The sequence below is a fragment of the Myotis daubentonii genome, chromosome 8 (assembly GCF_963259705.1).
Source record: "Myotis daubentonii chromosome 8, mMyoDau2.1, whole genome shotgun sequence".
NCBI lineage: Eukaryota > Metazoa > Chordata > Mammalia > Chiroptera > Vespertilionidae > Myotis > Myotis daubentonii.
Genome location: NC_081847.1, coordinates 41922225 through 41946726, shown reverse-complemented (window position 1 = coordinate 41946726; position 24502 = coordinate 41922225). Strand labels below are relative to the sequence as shown.

At 45.1% G+C, this 24502-nt stretch overlaps 1 protein-coding gene across 6 annotated transcripts in view; it reads right to left on the bottom strand.

Annotated features, from left to right (window-relative positions):
• Positions 1-10638: 10638 nt before the first annotated feature.
• The window catches only part of WDR7 (WD repeat domain 7), a 291854-nt gene continuing 277990 nt past the window's right edge, over positions 10639-24502 (bottom strand). For all 6 annotated transcript variants that reach the window (XM_059706176.1, XM_059706178.1, XM_059706179.1 and 3 more), the window contains 2 exons: positions 18116-18220; positions 10639-13394 (listed from right to left, as the gene is read on the bottom strand). In XM_059706176.1, coding sequence (XP_059562159.1) covers positions 13191-13394; positions 18116-18220 — 309 coding nt within the window. In that variant the 3' untranslated portion in view covers positions 10639-13190. The remainder of the gene's footprint in view (positions 13395-18115; positions 18221-24502) is intronic.

Here is a 24502-nt window from a genome sequence, read left to right as displayed (position 1 = left end):
CCACTCCCCCAGTGGGTTGCAGGGTGGGATGGCGGGGTTTGGAGGGTCACCTGAATGCAGTTTGTGTAGGTGGTTCTCGCTCCCGGGGCTTATGTTCCTGATCGAGGTACTGCAAACCCAAACGATGCAAATTAAACGTGATAATCCCTATTGCAGCAAGGCCATTATGTGGGATTATGTGATGAGAGTAACTGTGGAAGGCTCCCACGGGGGAGAGAATGGTAGGAATGAAAGCATCGACACCTTCTAGAAATAATAATAAAATGCAAGAAAGCAAAAGGAAAAAAAAGCATTGAGGTGTGAATGTGAACGGTATTTTCTAAGAATGGTGAGTGGCCTGGGCTACCCACCTCTCCCACTGGGGAAACTCGTGGCTCTCTGTCATTCCTGACATTTCAGCTAGTTAACCCCCAGCTTCTGCCTCCACAATGACCCAACCTTTCCCCTTGGTGTCCTCCACACCCACCATAGTTCTGGTTCTCAGAGTCTCTTGATTAGACTCACCACCATCTCCCACCTGCTCTTCCTGTCATAATTCTCTCCATTTTCTAATCTCTTCCTCAGCCAAGAAACAGGACTGTCCCTGCCCTTAAATACATTGAGATCTCCCTAGACCTCACAGGAAAAAGCCAAACTCTGTGGCACTGGCTGTGAAGATCATCAGCTTCCGTTCACAGGCTCAGCATCATTCCCTGCCAACGTGCAGTCTGTTTTCAAGCTTTGGCTACAAATGGCTTAACCAGTGTGGAAGGTGATTCCATCAGACAAGGAGTGGGAGGTGGACAGCTGCACGGTTGCTGCTCTAGAAACCCAGTGGTGTCACCAAAGTCTCCAGTTTGCATCTTTCTGTGCTGCAACACCGTGGGTTGGCTTGGGCTTTAGGTGGGTTCCATGTGGCTCGCATGGCCCCAGGCATCACATACTGGTGCTTCCCCAGCTATGTCCACAGATAGGAATTTCTACTTGAATGTCCCTTTTTATTGGAGATGAAAACCGTTCCCCAAAGCATCCCCTCAGATCTCATTAACCAGAATGGCATTCAGACCTTTTCCTAGCCACGACTAGAACTGAATTTGCAGTATTGATGTAAATGAATCAAGCTTCAATCCCCAATACCTGAGCTCATGGTCATGTGGTGTGAAGAAGAGGGCCAGATCCAGGCTAATCATCGGGAAAGAAAGGGGCAGTGGTTCTTGGGTAAGCAATTGACTAGATTTGCTGATCCTTGAAAGCACCACTTTCATACCGCCATGCCTTTACCTGAATGTTCTTCCACCCCAGGCAACTCCTACTCATCCCTCAAGAGCCTTCCATAGTGCCACCCGCTGTGCGATGTGGCTGTGTTGGGAAATCCCACATGGCGAAGAACTGTGGGAAACGTGGGAAACCTGTGGGAGCTGAGGGCAGGCTCCAGGGACAGCCAGCAAGAACGTGAGGCCCTGAGGCCTACCCCCAGAAGGCACTGAATCCTGCCCATACAAGGCTCATGAGACCACCGCCCTAGCCAACACCTTGAAGTTAATACCCTGTTTCATCTTGCCACTCCTCCTAACCCACCCCAGCCCATTCTCCACAGGGCGGCTGAGCATTTTCCCCTCTAAATCACATCTCAGTTCCCAACTTACAACTTTCAAATGAGTCCTCTTAAACACTCCTGACGGTGGCCACATGATTCTGCAGTCAGGACTCCTTGCTCCAGTGACAATGTGCCTGGCTCACCAGCTGCTCACCGACTGCCCACACCTTCCCACCTCGGGGACTTCACATGTGCTCTTTCCTTTGCCAGAAGGTCTTCCCCATGACAACTGCTCTTCAGGTACCGGCTCCTTCTGCTTGGGAGCTTTGTGGCTGACTTTGCCACCCCGTTCCTGGGTTAGCAGGTTAGCCCTCTCCTTCTCTTCTTCACGGCCTGTATTATGGTTTGCAGTTGGCTTATCCTCCCACCCCTGCGAGCCCCGTCCCTCCTCACTGCAACGGGGGCCCTGGAAGGACAGAGATCACCATTGTTTCATGCACCACTGCAACCTCAACACCTACTTCTCTGTCTGGGCCATGGTAGACATTCAATAACTATTGCTCAAGTGAATAAATGCGTTTAATTTTCAGTTGAATGTACCAGAATGTGTGGTATATAATCAAACGAAGGCTTGTCCTCCTCTGTATGTCACTGGAAATGAAGGCTTTGGAGATAAAGCCTGCAAGAAGAAAATAAATGAAGGCAGGAATCAGTGGGACTTGGGCAGGAAAGAGCTCTTTGGACTGGAATCCCGCTCCCCCTCTAACTAGCTGTGTGACCTAGGCCAGGCACTGTACCTGTCAGTGTGTCCATTTTCTAACCTACAGATGTGGACTAACTCAGAGGATTTTTGAGAGGCTCAAATGAAATCATGTCTATCGAATCCCTGACAGGGTCTTGATAAATGTGTGTGTGTGTGGTGTGTGGTGTGTGCACTCACAATATGTACAATGAGGTTTACAAAATACACTAAATTAGCTGGATAGCTTCTGGGATGCATAAGTGATCTGAGTGCCTTGGCTGTATTAATTTAGCATTCCCTAGAAATGCCTGAAAAATAATAGGCATTCAATGATTCATTGTGGAATAAATAAATGAAGATTGAATTTCGAGGTCCTTGGTTTTTATTGAGGTCAATATGAGAATGAAGCATTCTCAGCTACTGCAAAACTGGCCTTGAAGGTACCATCTATCGATGGAGGAAAGAGTTCTTTGGACTGGAATCCCGCTCCCCCTCTAACTAGCTGTGTGACCTAGGCCAGGCACTGTACCTGTCAGTGTGTCCATTTTCTAACCTACAGATGTGGACTAACTCAGAGGATTTTTGAGAGGCTCAAATGAAATCATGTCTATCGAATCCCTGACAGGGTCTTGATAAATGTTACTCCTCCCTTCGAATTCTTTTATTTAAGGATCTAGGCAATATACTCCACCAGAGCATAAGGATAGGGTGTTGGGCCTCCCTGTATAGATACTTAGGCCTATTTAATTCACTTCTGCTCCAGCTGTTATGACATGTGAAGCCGTGCTGGATGGTAAATTGAAGTTCTTGGTGCTCTGAAAGCTTCATCCACCCCATTCCCCTAAAAGTTTTGGGAACAACAAGCAGAAAGTGGAGTGTGAGGGGCGGGGAGGAAGTGAGATACAGGAGCAGCTGTTTTGGCAATAAAGGGACAGGCAAGCGCATCTGGACCCTCTGAGAGGACCCCTTGGCTCATTAGGAAAGAGACCTAAGACTTGTGCACCATGGGTATGGTGGTGTGTTCTGGTTTGCTCTAGAAAATTCTGCTATATTCCAGTGTTTTCTGGAATGAGGTCATCATGGACATGGGGGCCTAAGCAATGAAAATCCAGTATGTGAGGGTAGAGACTGGAGTTGCCTCTGTCTGGGTAGGGGTCCTCTTTGGTCAGTGCTGGCCGAGCGGAGTAAATAAGCTTTGTGCTTCTCCTGTCTAGATGGGAGTGCAGGTCACCTGGGAGGTGTGTCCCAAAAGTTTTATTTTATATTGCATTTTAAAAATCTTAAGTTTATAGAGTATGTTTATTTATGTAGGTGACTCTCAACTTGTTAGAAAATGCCTCTCTGGCCCGGCCAGTGTCACTCAGTGGTTGAGTGTCCACCTATGAATCAGAAGGTCATGGTTCAATTCCAAGTCAGGACACACGTCCAGGTTGAGGGGTTGATCCCCAATAGGGGGCGTTCAGGAGGCAGCCAATCAATGAGTCTCTCTCATCATTGATGTTTCTATCTCTCCCTTTCCCTTCCTCTCTGAAATCAATAAAAAAAAAATTATATCTAAAAAAGAAAAGGAAGAAAATGCTTCTTTGGAGGAGAGTATCCTAAGGAAGAAGCAATCCCAGCAAAAGTAATGGGGGAAGAGGTCACAGAGATGTGGCCCCAGGAGGCCCAGCAGCACCTAGTGCTACCGAGTAATCAACGAAAATGAGGGCCCTTTTCTGTGGATCACATCCCATTTTCCCAGAGGCATCCATTTCATAAGAGCAAACACTGGTCCCTGAGTTACAATGAAATCACTCCACGGAATGTTGTACATGTTAAAGCTCACGCCTTTTAACACAACCATTTTATGGTAAAATAATTGTATTATTCACAACTGAGAATCAACATAAAAATTTGGTGCAATGGTCATAAATCCCAAGAAAAAATAATGCCCGTAAAGACTTTAAATGAATCCCAACCCTTTTCTGTGCTGGCATGTTTATTCAACTTCTAAAAGAGGACGGCTGGCCCCTCTACCTCCTGTTCTGTGAGGGGCCCTGGAGGAAGCGAGAAAGCGAGGAGGCAGGGTCTGCACGCGACTCTAGGCTGTGACTAGTAGGTGTGCGCTGTGTTAGCTCTGTGATCCTGGCCATTTATCTTAAGTGATCTGCAATTTTTTCATCTGTTAAGGGGAGATAATAATTCATGGCTTTTTGGGTTAAGGATTGAGCAGAATAATGACTGCAGCTAGTATAGCATCTGGCACAAAATAAGTACACTCAGAAATGTCAGTCCCTTCCACCTGCCTCCTCAATTCTGTAAAAGTGAGCCCTTTGTTCTGGGCTGAAGAAAAGAATAAAATGCAGTCGGGGGGGAAATGAATTAGAGAGCATATTTCCCTGTGACACAGAAGCAGGAAATAAAGAAGGCCTGAAAAATCTCATCTTTATGCCTTAGGATGATAATAATACCATTTATTTAAAATGTACTCGATGCCAGTTCCGTTCTAAGTGCTCCACATTTGTTAACTCTTTTCTCTTTTAACCCTTATGGCAACACCATGAGGCGGGTACATTGTTCCCATTTGACGGATGAGGAAACCGGGGCGAGGAGACGGAAGGAGCTGGGGCTCCAGGAGAGTTGTCTAGGCAATACGTGGCAGAGGGCGATCTGAACCTGGGCGGGTTCATTTTCTGGGAAAGTGCCGCGGAGACAGATTTGCTGGAAGGAGGTGGGCTGAGAAGTGTTCTGGGATCTACGCGGGGAAGAGAAATGGGCAGAGGGAGAAGTTGGGCTGTGACCCGGTTGCAATAGAGGTGTAAGCAGTGAAGCTGGGATGGCCGTGGGGTGATGTCCCAAACTGAGGTCGGGAGGATGGAGACTTTGTACCGCCAGGACCAGCCGTGGGTGCAGCTGCCTTGGGGAAGGGGCTCTTTCCAGTCCAGGAAATTCCTGGAGAAGGACTTAACTGAGAGATGCCAACTGCCAGCCACCTGTACCTGGTCCCTTGGCAGCCATTACAGTCAGCCTTTGCCCTACTCAGATCCACTTCCTTTAAATAAATTCTGGGAGTAGCTCTTCCGGGGTTTGGGAGGGAAATATTCGTGGGGTAAACCACATCCTGATGTTGCAGTAGCTCTCCAAGCCGCCGCTGATACACGTGGTTCACTCTAAGTTCCCCTCCTCACTGGCGAGAACCTCTGCTAATCTACTTGGCTGACCCAGATCCTCAGCCATGAGGGGTATGACCCTGATAGCCATACCTTCAGGTCTACAACTGATGCAAGGCGTTTTGACTTTTTTGGGGCAGCTGCCTTCAGCTTCCTATTTTTCATTCTTGCCTTCTTTGGGTTGGATGGATGCCATGTTTTATTGATCATTTCAAAAAATCTCTGCAGCTCACGCCCCTCTGACTACCACTCCATCTTTGCTGCCCATAATGAAAATGGCACCCACTGGTCTCTATTGTTTCAGGACCCTATCGTCTTGTTGTTATCAGGGCCCAGTGCGGTTATGGCACTGCTCCCCTCAGCCCTGGCCTATGGTGCTGCTGGGGCCCTCTCACCAGCACAGTCCTGGTCCCCTGGAACCAGAATGTCCTCCGGCCTTTCCCACGGAGTGGCCCCGGGTGGGTTTCTGGCCGCACACAGCTTGTCTACTCCAGCAGTCCCACCACGCTGAGCTTTTCCTTCTTTCTTCCACCATCTGCAGGGGTGGCTCTGGCGTATTTCTCCTTGACTTCACATCAGCCATTGTTTCCTCCAAGCTGAGCGGTACCCTGTCCCTGGGTCCTTGCCAGGGTGTTAAACCCCATATCAATAAACTCCCCTTTGTCTTATTGATAGTCTGTCTCCCCTTGACCCAATACCCTCAGAATCCAGCCCCATAATTCTCCCAGTTCCTGCAGGTGCATGCTAGCTGGGCCTTGCACCTCCCCTGGGATCTAGTTCTTACAGGCCCAGCACCCCCACAGCCAGGTTTGATTGTGACTAACCCCTAGCTAAGTGGTCTAATGGCCAGGAAAGGAGGTGGGGGAGAGTGTGGTCATGCAAGGGAGAGGCCTCTGCAGGTCCTCAAACAAAGGAGTGGGCACTTGGGCAGGACGGGGAGAGTTCCCGAGAACCCAGGGATTCAAGATTGCTCCAGTGCATCAGCTTCCACCACCCCATCCACCTCAGTCAGGGCTCTGAGCACGGTGCTGGCCCTTTGGAGGCCAGGACCTCAGCCTCTTCCAGAGCTCCCCTCACCACGTGAGCCCTGGGCCCGACCACAGCTTGTGCTCACTGCAGGGATGGGCGCTCCTTATGCTGCCAAGGACTCTCTGGCCTGCACATTCAGCCTTTAGTTGGTGATTAATCACCCTCAGCTTTTCATTGTCTTTTCTCCAGCGTGTCCAACAACAGCTATTGGAATCCACTGTCCTTGTAATTCCTGTTTTCCCTTACTTCCCAAACACCTTTCCCGCTGCAGACCCCTTCCCTTGGGACGCCATCCTAAATCCACCATCAAGACCTACACCCCTGAAAGCTCACCATGCACGGCCCCAGCACGCCAGAAGGTACCCACGGTCACCCCCACCAGCGAGAGGATCCTCACTGTCTTGGCTCAGTGGGTGCTCAGACCCCAAATCCTATTTTAGATCCTTTTCCTTGCACCACGCCTAGTACCAACTTCATAGGCTGGGTTCTGGGGGATGCAGACTATGAGCTAGAGAGAGATCTGCATACAGGAAGTTTATAGGAAAGGGTTCTCAGGATCAACACTCTAGGGGAGTGAAGAGTGGGGCTGGGCTGACTGTGACACAGGCACTTCAGTGGAGGGGGTGCTAGAGCTGGGAGGGGCCGTCAAAGTCTTTCTGACCCATCATTTAATGTGGTCACCCCAGGTGAGGGAGAGCAAGTGACCTTGAGGCAGACAGCTCTCTGGCTGTGAAGCAATCTCCTGGGAAGGACTCAGCAGAGCCATGGATGCCAACCCTCCCAGCAGCCAGGGTTGTGGGGGGGTTGGGGAGGGAGTGCTACGGCCCTGGGCTGGGAGTTGGGGTGGAAATCTGGGCGTGCTCACGACAGGCACCCAACACGTCATGTTGTCCACACACAGAATATAGGATAGGGAAGGCATGTATCTTATTTTTAAAGTAAAAATAACTTAAAAAAAAAAAGAAATGAAATCTGGAAAACAAAAGTCATGAATCTTTTATTATGGCTTTTGCTGTAATCTTTTTTTAGGGTTTTTGCCTTCCCGATCTCAAGTGTCCTTCACCCCAGGAGTCTTGTTTCATGTGGTCATAGGCGGAGCTTTAAGTTAGAGCTGCCTGGACTGTCAGCAGTGCCTGCCAATGCCCCTCAGATGGGAGGTTTGAAGAAGTTTCTCTCCCTTCAGATTTCACAATAAGTTAGACTACCCCAAATTCCTACCATATAACATCTTCATGCTCCTAATTAATTTATTAAGTTAGGCTTCAAGGCCCAGCCAAAATGCTTCCTCTCTGGGAAGCTTAACTTGACATGACCCGCTCAGTATGAGTCACTGCGGGTGTTCTCTTCACGCATCTCTATTTGAGCACTTGCTTGGTAGTGTTACATCCTTGGCCAGACTGTGGCCTCATCAGCAAAAGAAAAACAGGATACAGAACATATGCTTGGCACAGGCTGAGATTCAGTAAATGCTTGAAGACGGAAGAAAAATGATGTTTCATTGTAGCATCTTCAGTCATAAATTTTAACTAAAACTTAAAGTGCCACTGGGTGGGGCAAGTTTTAGACAATACATTTCATCTGTGGGCAAACCCAAGTGCTAAGTCATTTTGACACTAGTCAAAACAAGAAGCTATTGGCAACAGCAGTGCACACAGTCCCCTTTGCTTCGTCTCCCAGTTCCTGCAGGCGCCCACCTGGGAGGTGTGAAAGTGCAGGTGTAAAACCACTCTGTAATACGTTACCGGAGTCTTGTTCAGTCTCCGTAGATGTATATTTGCAAGATAATCATGTAATAAGTCAAAGACGTCCCTGATGCTGATACATGTCCTGAATTTAATGTGGCGAACTCCTTTCTTTTTGCGCAACCACTCACAACTTCCACAGCCACAGCCAACCATTCCCATGCACTGGCATATCTCTTGGGATTGCCTCAGTGTCTACACATTTTGGTGAGAAGATAGCAACACCTACAATGTAGTGAAGAGCCTGGAGAATTCAAGTAGAACCAGCGACACCCCTTTGGGTAAAATGTCCAGACCTGTTATTAGAGTCTACATAAAAGCACAATGCAAAAATCCAACGTTTCCCAAAGAACACAGGTATTTACAACCTTGTTTTAATGAGAAAGAGGGTATGTAAATGAAGCCGAGATGTTCATTGTTATTTTAATCATCGTATAATTAGCATAGGTTCACAGGAGAAAACAGAGGTTCCTTTAGATCAGCGGTTCTCAACCTGTGGGTCGCGACCCTTTGGGGGTCGAACGACCCTTTCACAGGGATCGCCTAAGACCATCGGAAAACACATATATAATTACATATTGTTTTTGTGATTAATCACTATGCTTTAATTATGTTCAATTTGTAACAATGAAAATACATCCTGCGTATCAGATATTTACATTATGATTCATAACAGTAGCAAAATTACAGTTATGAAGTAGCAACGAAAATAATTTTATGGTTGGGGGTCACCACAACATGAGGAACTGTATCAAAGGGTCGCGGCATTAGGAAGGTTGAGAACCACTGCTTTATATATTTTGCCTCCTCAGGACTCCTTTGTCCTTCTGGCGGGATGGTGTGGGCAGCTCGACTGTTTTCTTCTCTGTAGGAAAGGAAAGAATCTGTCTCTGGTGGAGGCACTGTGGACAGAATGAATGGATCTAGCCTTGCCAGGGAGAGTGCGGTGAATTGCTTACCTGTTTCCTAGAGATGCATTCCTCTCTCACTTTAAAAGCACTAATGAGGATGCTTTCATAACTAATTTGCTTAACGGGGCTTGGGAAACTAGAAACAATTTAAGTTTTAAAGACACATGAGCTCCTTTCTCATGCAAATCATTGAATCAGATGTGAAGGAGGGTCTAAGATTTGCCAACAAGAATCAAAAAGCAAGAAGATTCTCAGATGTCAGCACAAAAGCGATGTAACCGAGCGGGCGGGGGGTACACGGGGATGTACAGAAACCAGAAGTCGAGCTGCCTTCTCTCTTCATCGTGCTGCCTCTATAAAACCTTAGGTTGTGAGCTCGGTTCCTTTAAACGACAATTACAAGCACAAGCCTCCCTGTGGCCTTTTTTTTACTTTGTAAACAGCAGAAAGAACCGAACATCTAATTTTTGAAATTCCTCCGGCTTTTCTTTTTGACCTTTGGTATTTGTATGTATTGACGCTCTCGAAACCACTGGACAAAAACACCTTGAAGTGTCAAGCTTTAAAAATGAGTCTTCTTTCTCTTTCTCCTGTGCAGCGTGGACTATCTTGGCCTTGTCAAAATACATTCTCTAGTTAGAGGCTGGAAATATCTCCCTCCTGGCTCCAAAGTATTGATTTTCTCCAACACTCAGCTCTGTCAGTCAGCCGAGGGGTGAAAGGTGAAAGTTCACCCTGCACGGGTTGGCTTTACCTTCCTATTAATGTCATGCCCTTTCTGCATTTGATCGGTTTATGTGATCACCAATCATATAGAACTGGTGCTGCCCCGTTTTCCCTAGAAGGACACATTTAAGTCATCAGGAGATGCTAACACAATTCCTGGGATGGACACTGGGCAATTGACTAGGTAGGGCCAAGACGCAGCCATCCACTCCTTTAATGTTTATTTCTTAAAGAAAATTATTCGGCTACATGACGAATGACTCATTTCAAGATGTTCTATGTTCCTGTCTGAAAATTAAAGAAGTACACTCACTACTTACACATGTTACCCTCTGTGAGCCATAATGATCTCTTTTGTTACTCTTGCTTTTTTGAAAACCAATTCCACCCTTTACTTCAGAGATTCAAATCCAACTCCAAACGAGTATTAAGTTAAGTGAATTGCATGATCTCAATCCAGCCCCCTATCTTGGGGCCGCCAACCCACATCATCACATCTGACAAGCCATAACTTGGTACAATTAACAATCCACTTAGGAGCAACTTGGGGTGGAGATGAGAGCATGTGCATGCAATTCCCTTGCCCAAACCACAGAGGGTGCTGTTGAGTTTCTGGTAGGGTGTTTCTCGGCGCTCACATTTGGGCACTGCAGGAGGGGGACTCCCTCGCTGCTGCGCTATTGTCCTTGGTGAACAAGTTCACCTGTCCTGAAGCTGGCTCTCTGGGGAAATGAAAAATTAGATGGAAATGGAAGGCTTGATTTGGCACCAAAGGGAGTGGGGAGGGTGGAGGGGGGAAGCATATGGATTTCAACTGAGAATGTTTAAGAGTGAATAATGGTTTTAATGGGAAAAACAATCTTCAGTACAATCCAGCTTTATTTAACACACATATGTACAGAGGAACACCCGGCACATATAGAATCTACTAAGTGGAGTCATCAAGAGCTGTCTAGGGAGGCAGACATTTAATCCACTCGCTGGACGTGGTGAGTCCAGGCAGTACTTTCCCACACAGGCATCGCATCATGTCATCTTCCGCTTGTAAATGATCAGAGAGGCCACATGGGCCTCTACATTAACAAGGAAAGGTCCAAATACAGTGCCTAGGAAAGCAATAAAACACCGAAAGCATACACTGGCATGACAATACGAAGTTTACCTCGGCGCTGAGAAACCTAAGCTGTGGTGAAGTGTGGACTGTGGTTGTCAAAATAGCCAAGGAAAGATGTGTGTTAACAGGAATGCAAATATTAGTTCAGCAGTGAGAGATATCTGTCTAACCATCACCCATCATCCACCCCAGAGTTTTGTAATCGAAATATTCTACTGGCCAATAACTTCGGCTATCTGCAGACAATGCGAGACCGGCCGGCCGAGCCCCTGCCCAGGTGTCTGGCTCCTGCGGGCCTCACGGCGTTGATCTAAATGTCCGTGGCTTGCGCCGTCCATCCGTGCACGCCGGGGCCTGCCTAGCAGCCTCACACCTTTCTCGGGATGCACTGAGCATTTTGTTTCAAGAAATCTCCAAGGTATCCTTCCACATCAGCATTCCAAAACAGCTGTGCAGTCCAGAATGAATGTACCCCCAGTGCAGTTCACACAGGAGGCAGCTGCTGGGGCCCGAGAGGACTCGAGCCCTCGGGGACAACCATTTACCTCGGCTTCTCTACCTACATCGAACACAGCGGCATGTCCAGCAAACAAAGTCTGCACCGCATAGTTCGTGGTTTCTTCCTGGAAACGACACTTCTTATCTTTATAAGTACAATGTACATGCATGTGTCATAAATTCACCTGTGAAAGAACACCCAGAGTCTACAACCAAGGAAGAGTACAGGTTTGCCTTCAGTGGAAATAACAGACTTCACATCAATAGGGGAGAGAGGGCTAGTGGTCTTAGTTTCTTAACAGGGTCTTTAAAAATCTGTTTCAAGAAAATTACAGATATATTTGTTCCCGGACTATGGTCTTACTCTTTGGATATTACATGAACCCGGACATCTACATTAGATTAATGCTACCATTATGATTTCGGTTCCTCTGTAAACTTCACCTATTTTCTCTGAATTTCATAAATCATTTTCTATTTCTGCATTAACACCCCCATTTTACTCAACTAACCAACCAACCAACCAAATCCCCAACTATATACAGATTGAGGTTTGTCAGGAGTGATTCATACAGAATATTATTTGATGGATTCCCATCACTGTGAGCCAGAGCCGCAGAATGTGACGTGCGAGGTGAGAGAGGAAAGCCGCTGTCAGAGGGTGGTGAGCTCTCACCGCAATGTCGCTCAGGCTGGCCGAGCCCTGTCCCCATACAGACGCCCGGGTGCTTGCCCCACTGTTCCTAGTTTTCTAGGTACTTGTTTAAATAAACGCTGTCTTTACTTGTCTGCAGTTGATCAGTAGCAGTTGGAAGGCTGAACGATTACGTGATAACTGACCTAAGCCGTACGCCTGGGAACTGCAGGTCTGTGAAGTTTCTGGAAGGAAGGGCAAGCTCTGACTTGAACATCCTACAGCCACTGACACAGCGTCTTCTTTTTAGGTATATGCTATGCATCTGAACTTATTCTTTTTTGTAAAAGTCCATTTAAGAGATTTGTTATAGTGATTGGATAATTATATTAACTAGATTAACAAGAGATGGTTTTGTTTTAAACTACTAAATACGCTATCAATTAAGCAGGATGTGAGCATTTTAGAAGGCTGTGTCTGGGAAACTGTATTCTCCACCGGGGGAAAAATTCTTTGTTTGGTATATTTTCTCATTAATCCCAAATCGGTTAGGTATTAATAACGAAGATAGTGGTTAAACCCTAGGTAGTCGGAATAGCAATTTCCTAACAATCAGCTGAAGGGAAAAAAAAACACCATGTAAACACAGAATCTTTGTGGTAAACAATAATGTGTTTTAGGAAATCCAAAGGAAAATAATTTTGACAATTAGGACGGCCACGTTACCTCAAAACCCAGTGCCAGAATGACCGGCCCCAGCAGCATTTCAGAAAGGGGGTGCAGCTCGAGGGGCTGCTGATGTGGGCTGGGTGGCGATCAGTGTTCCCTGACTTTCGGGCTTCCGGTGCAGCCAGCCAAGGAGTGTGCCCAGGGACCCGCCTCCCTCCCTCTCCAGCAGGGAGACTTGACCTGTGACGGAAGGCCGCATCCTGCAGAGCGGTGTGTGCATGCCTCTGAATCAATAGGTGCCCGAGCAGGCGAATGTCCCAGACCATGCAGAGGTGACACAGACCAGGCCGCGCCCCCGATGCCCCTGGGTGGGCAGCACTGAGGAGGGGCCCAGCATAAGGACAGAGGGATCTGGGCTTAGAGAACTGCGCGCGCGAGAGCAGGCACAGGCGGCGCCAGCTCAGACCATGAAGCGGTGCTCCTTCCCGTCGTGGGCCATCAGGATGATGTTGCGGTTGGACGTCCAGATGAGCCGGGCTAGCCGGAGGGCGTTGTGGGGGCCGGGGGAGGCCGGCTGCACAGGGGGCACCTGGTAGGTTTTCATACAGCGCAGCTGGGGTGCCGAGTTGAGCATGCCGATGCTTCCCAGCAGCGAGGTGTTCATCTGGGGACACAGGGACATGAGAGCACACGTGTCACACAGAGACTCCTTCCCTTCCCTGCCGCACAGGTCAGGTGACACCCACCCCCGGTCACTTTCTCCCCCACAGCCTTGCGCATGCTCATCTGAGAGCTTATTCTGAACCACTGAAGGGACCTTTCCGTGTATCTGAAGTTGTTCTGATATTGTTACAGTAAAAGCATAAATCCAGAGAAATTTTTCTTTGTGGGTAGAACCTGGCAGCAGGAAAGCGCAATCTTTAAAAAGGACGCTACACTGTGCATGTTAACAAAACGGTTCAAGCCCTGGCCGGTTTTGCTCGGTGGCTAGAGTGTTGGCCTGTGGACCGAGGGGTCATGGGTTTGATCGCCAGTCAAGGGCTCGTACCTCGGTTGCAGGTACACTGATGTTTCTCTCTCGCTCTCTCTCTCCCTCCCTTCTATTCTCTCTAGAACTCAATGGAAAAAATATCCTCAGATAAGGATTTGAAAAAAAAAGTTTCAATCACACAGTATTTGGAAATTATGGATATTTTCTATTGCAGACCTCTTTGTTCTCAACAGTGCTGATGGATGAGTCCACAAAGGCAAGTGTGGGGACTTATCATTAGTTCAAGAAAACGAAGCGAAGTTAAGCAGCAGACCGCCCCACCCCTATCTACCAACACCCGCCCTCCTCACCTGCTGTTTAGAAAATTCAGTCTCTGGGAAGCTCTCCTTCGGTTTGAAGGGAAAATAAGAATCAGCTACATCTGAACAGCGTGTCTGTGGCTCACTCCTTTGCTGCCGTGCTAAAGGAAGTATACTTCCACGCCTTATTAGCGATCTCTCTTTACTAGTCATTGATTTCTACTTTCTGGCAGCTTTTCTGAATTTGACTTGAATTTTAAGTTCTTTAATCCATTCACATAAGTGAAAACTAACATGGAAATTATGGCTCCCAAACAACTATGCATTCGGGTCCAAGTGCTAAATATCAGGCAGCAGTTATCTTAGTAAACTGCTGTCCGAGTGACTGCATCTGATGAGCCCTTTAGACTCCAAATATCAGTCAACATTTTCCCAATGCATGCCTTTCGTGGGTTTACAAATCACCTGGGATCCATACCGAAAATCAGGAACGAGGTCTCGGAAATAATGTTTTTCTTTGCACTACTTTCCCCACCAATTCTTCTCCATCTAGACGTGTGAGATTCTGGGGGTCTGCGTGAGGCATGCAGCTTGTGACCCAATGAACGCAGACGGCTGGCACCCGGAGCCCTGGCCAGCCCTCGGACACTCTGCATGTGGACCAGAGCAGCACGCAGCCGCTCCGACCCGGGCCGGCTCAGAGCAGGACGGTGTCAGAGGGTGTAAATCACGGCGTCTCTAGCAGGATGCGTGCAGGCTCTACTGACATTTTCACAATTTAAATCATCTTGAGTAATAACCCTTTTAAGATGACTAATGTTACTGATTTTACTGCATTAATAATAGTGCCGAACACTGCACAGAGGTGAAAAAAAATCACTAGTGTCCGAGGTCACATTTTAAAACCAAATGTATGGTTATCATTAACTCTTTCAGCTAAAGTTCGGTCACCATTTAGAGCCGGGCAGTCCCTACCTGTCATCCTCCAAAGCGGGCCCCTTGCTTCCTTCTTCCCCGAAATTCCAAAAAAGGACAAAAACGAGTGCCTTATTGCTTCCTGGAGGTTCCCAAAGAGTTTCAACATAAATAATGATGGTGAGCTTGATTTTATAGTTCTCACTTGTACAAAAAGTAACAGCCCACGGTAATTTAGTCCTCTTACAGATCATATCTAAACGATCCAGAAAATTGCTGGTTAAAATGAACTGGCATCAACAGGCATACCGTGCTTTTAAAAAATCTAATTTCTCAGTTGATAAATAACCACAAAGTACTTTTCATTCTTTATGGATTTTCTATGAAAATATGTATGAAGCCTGATTTCTGCTGGTGGCTTAAAATGCTCAGGGTATTAAATATGCTCACACTTCCTTATTTTTAATTCTCTTCAAATTTAGCCAAGTACGAGAAATGGCTTGAGGGCTAATAGGGGGCAGGGAAAGAATACCTTACTGGAATTTTAGGATGGAAAGATTTTTTAATATATATCTGGGTTCCCTTTACAAGCTGAGCCATCCCTCAGACGATTGACAATTGCCTTCGGTAGGGTCAACAGCCTTCCTGCCTCTGGACAGGACTATTACAGTTGCACAAGTTGGAATGGTGAAGATCCTCATGTTAGACCATCCTTTCCTATGACCTCTTCAAATCAGAGGTGAATCTCAAGTTGTAAGGGTGAGTATTAATTTTTCCAATAAACTCAGTCAATGAATTCTCACCAAAACAACTACCTATTTTGTTATTCAGTGTATATATATATTTTGCCATTGACTGGCTATAAACTCTGCTAAAGTGAGGGCGATTTGAGCCTTAAATGAAGGAAAATGACCTGGAGTTGTAATATTTGGTAACATTAAATGTTTTCTTGATCATAAAGATAAATATTCATTGTGGAAAATTGAAATACGAAAGAGAAGTATAAACAAGAAAGCCAAAATCCCCTGAAATCCCACTGCCCAGAGATAAGCACAGTTCAGTAAACACCTTCCAGACCTTCCATATACATAAGGAGAAGTTAAAATGTAAAGGACTTTACATAAACAGGCTCACATTAAAAGGCAGTCTCACAATCTGCTTTTTTCATCCAACAAAATGTTGAGGGCAATCTTTTCATGTTAATGACTATAGATTTACATCCTACTTTTTAAATGGCTGAATAGCATTCTACTGTATGATGGAATCAATTAAAACAAATGAAACCAATATCCATCTAATTTATTATTAGCATTTATGAAAGAAGATACTTATTTGTTAGAGGGTGGTGGCAAAATTTATGTGAGAGAATTGTGGTTGTATTTCATTATTAAACTCCCCCTGATCAAATATCAATGAGTAAGATAAACTGAAATATTCAAATCATAGAAATACCTTGTTGGAGAGTCAAAGGAATCGAAAGATTAGCAAATCACATCGTTCAATGGCTGGCTTTGTAAACCAACGAAAATGTAACTGTGGCTTTTCCCTTCCCTTTAAAAACAATGCTTCACAAACCAGTCCTAGGAAGCTGATTTTCTGGACACATAGAAACACATACAGATGTAATTCATCAAAACAGGAAGTGTTTTATTGCTACTCTCAGAGTAACTGATGCTGCACACAGCCTTTTACTAAGTCTCACTTGAGTAATTATCCACCCAATACTTCTCATTAACACTCATTTCTCAGCAAAGATTTTAATAGCTGATGGCTTTTGTAAGGTTCTCTATTAATAAGACCTCGTTAAGTTTTCAAAATATATTACAGTACATTTACTGGAATGATATAAGAGTGTGATATCATGCATCATTCGAACTAAACAATATGCATCTAAATAAATCAGCAAGTCCATGTGGGGACAGCAGCAGCAGATCCAACACTACTTTCTGGACTCTCTTCAATTCAAATAAAAACTCTCTACACGTCTGGAAGAGGCTTTACTGTTTTCTTGATCGGCTGACATAATGTTTCTGTGACTTCCAATCTGGGTATAATGTAAGCACGTGAGACATGGGCTGCATTTTAAATTCTAATGTTGGGTTTAGAGACTTGGGTGTTGCCTGACTCGCTCTGGTGCTCATTAAACATACTTGCATCCTAGGAAAGTAAAGGCAACAACAAAATTTTAAATTAACCTATTTTTTTTTGGGGGGGGGTGAGGGAGGGACTTGGTAATATGTAATTTTTTGTAATTATCAGCAGTAACATAATTAAACAGAAGATTGGATAGAGATTAATCACTGGTAGTAAAAAAGGTTCTACTGTAAAAATTAGTTGTTTAAAATTAATACTCATTTTAATCAGAATAAAACAGGCATTCTCATGCCAGTCAATGCTGCTCGGGTTTTAAAAAATGTTTTGATAATTTGGGGATGAAGAGCCCAATGTGGGAAACCCTGGATGCACCCAGAATGAGATACTATAAACGGACATGACGTTAAAATGTCCTCTCTCCCTACGCCCTAGGCCAGCCGTGGGCAAACTACGGCCCGTGGGCCGGATCCGGCCCGTTTGAAATGAATAAAACTAAAAAAAAAAAAAGACCGTACCCTTTTATGTAATGATGTTTACTTTGAATTTATATTAGTTCACACAAACACTCCATCCATGCTTTTGTTCTGGCCCTCTGGTCCAGTTTAAGAACCCATTGTGGCCCTCGAGTCAAAAAGTTTGCCCACCCCTGCCCTAGGCCCTGTCAGAGTTGCCTGGATGCCTCATATTCGTCAGTTCTTCCAGGCCAGGCCCTCTCAACACGCCCTGCGCACCTCCCCCTCAGCACCCACTCCGCCCTACCCTGCCTCAGCATCAGCATGTCTTGGCTCAGACGTGGCTTCCTCATGAAGCCATCCCACAACCTGGCCTCAGGTTCCTCTCCATGCTGGCGTTGCTTTCCTATTTAGCTGTGCCTCCCTGAGACTAAGTTTTGGGAGAGCAGACCGCCCCTTTTCCAGGTTGCTACATGCATCCTCGGCGTACCCTGCATGCTAGCATCGGGCACATAATCAGCAAGCCATAAATGCTTGACATTGGCTGAAGAAGGGAGAGAGGGCTGGCAGCCGCAGGCAGCCTTTCCCAGCAGATCACGCCGTACACTTTAGGGCCTGCAGCATCCTCGCTTACCTGCCAGAAAGATATGTGGCTGTCAGTGTTCGAGTAGGTGGCAAGATAGCGCCCATCAGGAGCGAAGGCCACTGCAGTGATCGGGCCCTTGTGTCCGTGGATTGTCTAAAATAAAAGTCAGAGTCATTAACTGGACTGTTCCACAGAACTATGACACACACGCATGCAGAGGCATTCAGTTTTGAACAGTATGTGGTGAATATGAAATGCTGCTATGTGCTTTATTGTATTTATAAAACCAGATTAGAGAAATCAGAAAGCAGCCAAAGTCCTCTCCCTGATCTCTCTAAAGTTCAGTCTTGTTTTGAAGAGTCCACCTCTCTCCGAATTGGTGGACAGCATGAGTCCAAGGAAAAGCACATATTGATGGGAAAACTAGTATGTTAATTCACTTATGTCCATTAGGGGGAAGAATTTTACAGTTAATTAGAAAGGTAAGAAACTGATCACCAGATCTACCCAGGAACCTCACTCATCTGTAATGAAAGACAATCAAAGTTATATCATAACATACCTGTCCCAGAAGGAGTTAAAAACTATCATTTCAACCCTTAATAATTATACATTTTTCATGTTTTATGCTTCATTTCCTACTAATAACACTGTGTTCAAATGCATATGGCTGCAATTAGTAAACACACATATATGCATGTGTTGTAGCTCTGACCACAGATATAAATCAAATACTATTAAAAACAAGTTAGCAGGGATAATTCTGAGCTTTTGCCAAATAGCTCTCATTGATTTAACCATGAAGTAAAAAAAGGAAGTTGTATTTTAGACTAGGTCCTTGATAAAGTCTTTACTCATAAAAATTATACTAACATTTAATGATATTTATCATTATCGAAAACACTGGGATACTAAGAAAATTAGTATATTATATTATTATATTAGTATCATTACACTCAACTATTAAAGAGCTTACATCTCCCAAATTAAGCAATATTCAGTCTGCTCAAAAGCTCTAGGTTGGTCTCCTCCCTGTGTCTGGAAAGAAATGGGGAAATGTGTTCCCTTAAACCAAGACAATACCAGGAAGGTTTGTGTCCATTGGCTGAAGAATTGTGAACCTTGACTCGCTGGTGGAAGCAGCAAGTTCAACATATGCTTAAGCCCCAAACACATTGTAAATTTCTGTAAGACTCTTCTCATAATTCATTTCTGAGTGATCACAAGGTGGAAGGAAGGTGGGAGGGAATACAAGGATGTTCCTTGGTGCTCTTCGGATTGTGTTCTTTACTGTCACTGGGCTTTCGGGGCACTGTGTGATCCAAAATAATGCCTGTTTTTCAATAGAGGAAAACTAGTTTACTGGTCTAGCTCTGGGCTTGGGGCTAAGTCAGACTGCCTGGCTGCATTAGGGCTCCAAAACGTACTGGCTGTGGGACCTCAGGCAACTTATTTAAGTTACCCAACCCGAGTACCCAAATCTACTTATAACGTAGAAATGATGATCATCATGGTATTGATAATACCTGCTTTAAAGAGCTTTGTGAAAACTACACGAGTTACTATAGCTACAGCACTCCGCACAATGCATGACACAGAATAAGACTCAATAAATACTATTAATTTTTGTTACTCCCCCCCCCCACACTCCTTATTGAAAGGTGACCAGACATATATACTTGAAAGGTGTTAAGATAGTAGATCTTAAATGTTCTCACTGCAAAAAACAAATGGTGATTATGTGAGGGGATGGGGGTGTTAGCTAAATGCCAGGGTGGTAATTGTTTTTGCAACACGTAAGTGCATCAAGTCATCACCTTAAAACTACACAATGTTATATGTCAATTATATCTCAATAAAACTGAAAAAAATGATTAGACAAATGTGAACAATCACATAACTTAATTACTTGAGTACACCATTTAATGAAAACCACACATCAAAAAAATCCCTAATAATACATCCCAGAATTGGCACCCGCTAACATACTAGGTGGTCCAGAAACAGATTTCAGACTGTGGAGCTTAAAATAACTGGTAACTGTCCATGGTACTACCCTACAAATGTGGTGCTACATTAAGCAACAGGGTGAGCATGCTGAACAACTATTCCAAGAAACCAGCTCAACACCATCTGCATTAGAATGAAAATCATTGTTGGGGGGGGGGGAATGCAAACAATTAAAAGGGGGGAAATGACCATTCCCACTTACCAAGTCAGTTAAATGAGCTCACAGGGAAAGCAACTTCGATTGTTTTTTAAATCAAGATTCAAAATCTGAAATTGTTAAAAATCTGAAATTCTGTTGGGCCAATCTGAGGCTATTTTATGGTTAAGATAGTTGATTAATCAGGTACCTTGCAAAATCAAGATTTCTAGCCTCTCCTGAAACTGGAAGCTCAGGCAATCCTGGGCTACAGTTCACACGTGGGGACATCCGTCAGTCAGAGCTAAGTGAAGGTGGCCCCTCAGCCACTTCGCCAGTCCCAGCCCTGACACAAAACAGGGCCTGTGTACCCCAACACCGGCTGCCTGGCTCCCTTACTTCTTGCCTGGCCCCTCGTGGCATTTAATGCAACCATTCCATTAAACACATTTGAGTGAAATAGTTCCTCCATGCTCTGGGGGCCCAGTGTGCATCTAAAAGTGAGAGCAGGTTGAAAGCTACTCTAGGAAAAGTTGGCCCTTCTTGCAAGCTCCCCAAAGCCCAACTCTGTGCAGAGGCGGACTGATCTTCATTTTAGAGTTTGGACCCCAAAATCTCAAAACAGAATGTTAAGCCTGCCTCCTTCAGATCCCGCGATCAGCAATTGGAATGTACTTCAGACAAGAGAATGCACCAGTGAGTTGGCTAAGAAGCAGCAGGTCCAGAGGGTGTGCCGACCCACTGGTCACAGTTAGGGACCCTCTGTGAGACTAGCTAGGTTAGACCTCTTGGAAAGTCAGAACACCAGACATACAGGCTCCTCAGCAAAGTCTTCATGAACCATTTCATATACGTCGCCATCTTTTACAGAGGGCTGGTATTTACAACATCTATGTGAATATTTCTGTATCGGTTGAAGACGCTCTTCATTACGTGTCTAATAGACGATCCCGTGAAATAAGTTCATCTTAGAATTTTCTGCCAAGAAAATGTTTATCTTCCCAGATCAATTTTGTTGCTTTCTTTTTATTATGAAGCAATAATTACACAATCCAAAACATGCTCACTGTACTGCCAAGAAACTCAGAACTAAATTTATGCTCATTCTGTGTATCTATTGGTAAATACTAGTACTCCTACTCATTTCACTAATCATTGTCCTGTTTTCCTTTGTTGTGGTTGAGGTACTGTTAGATACTGAATTTATTAATCTGTTAGTTCATTTAAAGCCTATTTTAGAACACTCCAGATCAAACTCATTAACATACGCGCATGCGCACACAGATGCACACACCATTCCACAGGCAAGGTGCCCCACAGGGCCCTTTTGAAGCAACACAGACACCACTGAGCACTGACTGCAGTGGTGGCTGAAAGACAGGCTTGTTGTCTGTAAGAAAGCAAGTACCACTCCTGGTGGCTCAGAGAAGCTCGCTGTTTTGGATAGTTTGGTGCATCTGGCGAGTTCATTCCAATCTCAGCCTGAGAGGTGCTCCAGCCCTGGGTGTAATGGAAATGCTGGCATTGTTTGGTGCGGAATCCCTGAACTGGCAGCTCTGTGCAGGCACTGCCTGGACGGACTGGCACCCCTGCTCTGGCGGCAGAGATGCAGCTGTGGGCACAGCGAACCTGTAAGTGCTCTGTGATGGAGCAAGCCCAATGGTGGGATCTTAAATGCTCAGCTGGAAAGAACATTTTCCAAAATAACAGGTTTCGAAATAAAAGGAGGTTTGGTCCACTTTTTATATGCGAATGAGTATCATGTCTTGTTATATTTTTAGCCAAAGAAATCGCTGTCTTGAATAGACAGAGATGGACTATAGAGAAATTAATCTAATTCGAGAAGTGCCTGAACAATAAAAGAAAATCAAGCAATTATCCCTAGCGGGAGACGAAGTGTTGAACTGCTAAACACCCACTCCCCCTTTCTCTCATGAAAGAAAGGAAGTGCAAGGCAGGGTTAATCATGAGCAATACTTGCACTTACCCAACAGTTTTCAACAGGCACTTCCAATGTGCTCTGCGAATATAATTAACCCTGCTGTACAGAGGAGAGTCACGACTTTCTACAGTGATTTGGTCAGCGTCAATACGGGCTCTAACCACCTAGAATATTCTCTTTAAAATTGCTCTTTATATGCTTTGTCTCTTCCTGGAGTTCTTGACATTGTTTCCCAATGGCAAATTTGACAATAAAACCCAAAAAAGTAGGACTCTACTCCGCCCACTTTAAAAACTGAACAAGATCAAGGAGGACACTGTATATTTAATTGCAGGTCTCATCACTTTTTTAAAGGGGAGGGGAAAACCCAACCAGGCAAGACACCTTCCTACTTTCAACATAAATTGTAAAAATTTCCACAAGTAGGCAAAATCTTGCCATCATAAGTACCAGCACAACGGAGCCAGCTATTTTGTACAGCATCTGCTAAAATAAGGTGAACAATGAGAGAATTTAGACCGAAGCTTCAGAGCCCCAAGGCCCAGGGGCTGAGGGAAGAGGCTGCCTTGGTCGCAGGCCTGCTCGGGAGCAGTCTGGGATCAAGACAGGCAGTTGCAATTGGGGGTGGGCGAGGCAGGGGGAGGGCGGGAGGATATTTGAAATGCCTGCTGAGCTGAACATGTGTCCCCAGTTGGCTGTACATGGTGCCTGAAATTTCTAAAAATATAATTGTGCAGGCATTTCCCCTAGGCTGGGCTCTGGCGGAGGAGGATATGTGAGGGGCAAGCATGGCAGAAGCCTGGAGGTTAGGGTGAGCCTCATGAAGTGTCCATCTGTGTGCGGAGGCAGGAAGTAGGTTGGAGATGGGCCAGACATTCAGAGAAGTGAGTACCTGGGAAGTGAGGACGAGCCCTGAAAAGAAGAGCCGCAGAAACACCAAAGACCTTCAAATAACTCTAACTTCCTTGTGGAGGCCCCTCTTCAGGGTAACAGACAACACCCAGTGCAGTGCCACAAGTAACACTCCTGGAGGAAAGAATCATTATAAAATCAGGGACCTGGATCTTTCTGACTTGGGACACAACATACAGAAACTGAAAGCATCGACTGAGATGGAAGCAGATGGCAAACGTCCTCCTAAAACTCTAGACCGAAGAGCTGGCTTTCCTACCGGGTGTCCCGTCCCAGTGTCCGCGCATGAGCCGCGCGCCGCCCTGGGGTGAGTCTTCAATGATTTCGAGCAGAGATTTGACAGTTGAAGGTGGGTTGTTTCTCTCTATAATTTCTTTCCTTGCTGGAGGGCCAAGGTATGTTTCGTATTCACGTTATGCCAACTCTATGTGATAGCCTGTTGTGGCTTTTTTCCATTCAGGGGGCATTGGCACCATTGGATGAATTATTTTCTATCACTATCTAATTGAACAGAATATACATTCTGGGTGAAAGACAAGTAGATTTGCTATCACTTTAACATCTTAATGGAAAATAGATTTAAGGATAAGTATAATAAAGTGAGCTATTTTAAATCATACTATAACACAAAGGCCTCAAGTAAACAGAATTTCTTCCTTACAAAGAGTTGCAGCATTTCCCATTTTCAGTTATTGAAAGTTACTGAAATGTCACTTGGGGATAAACTGACAGTGACAAATTAAAGGAGCTTTTCGATATCTACATATTGGCAATCTCTGGAACAAGCAATCGTCTTTGAAATTTTTTGGCGGAGGATTATACACGAAACACGTGTAACACCCTCGTCCTGGAATAATAAAAATCAACATAAATGTGCAAGATTTGTTACACTAATGTAATTTAGGCACTGGTAATAATTTATGATTTTTATTGCACTGAGGCTTTTATATGGGCAACTTTCTGAAACATTTGCTTATCTATAAAAGAAGACAGATATTATTTGCCCTGCCCTGTAAGTCAGAAAGTGAGAAAGAAGAATTTGGAGCTCCGGAGAAGGTTTATGGAAGGAGAGACAGATTTGGGAGGTATAAGGAAATGGGCAGATATTGGGGCATAAGTCCTGCTCTCAGCACTGTTCCTGGCGCACAGCAGTCTCTCCAGGAATATCTGGGAATGATTGGGTGGTTGAGGTAACCCAAGCAGAGCGCGCGAGAGAAAGACAAAAGGGGAGAGGATGAAACAGCAGAGGAGACCACCCGTGGAAGGGGTGGACAGAAAGGAAAAAGGTGGGCCTATTCTACAAATTATAGATTTGAAATCCTGAGTTTTAGCTAATACTTTTTATTAAGTGAAAGATTTTAATGTCCCCAATGTACAAATCACTTTTTTTGGGAATTTTTTAATGGATCACTGTAATTAATACCTAACAAAATTG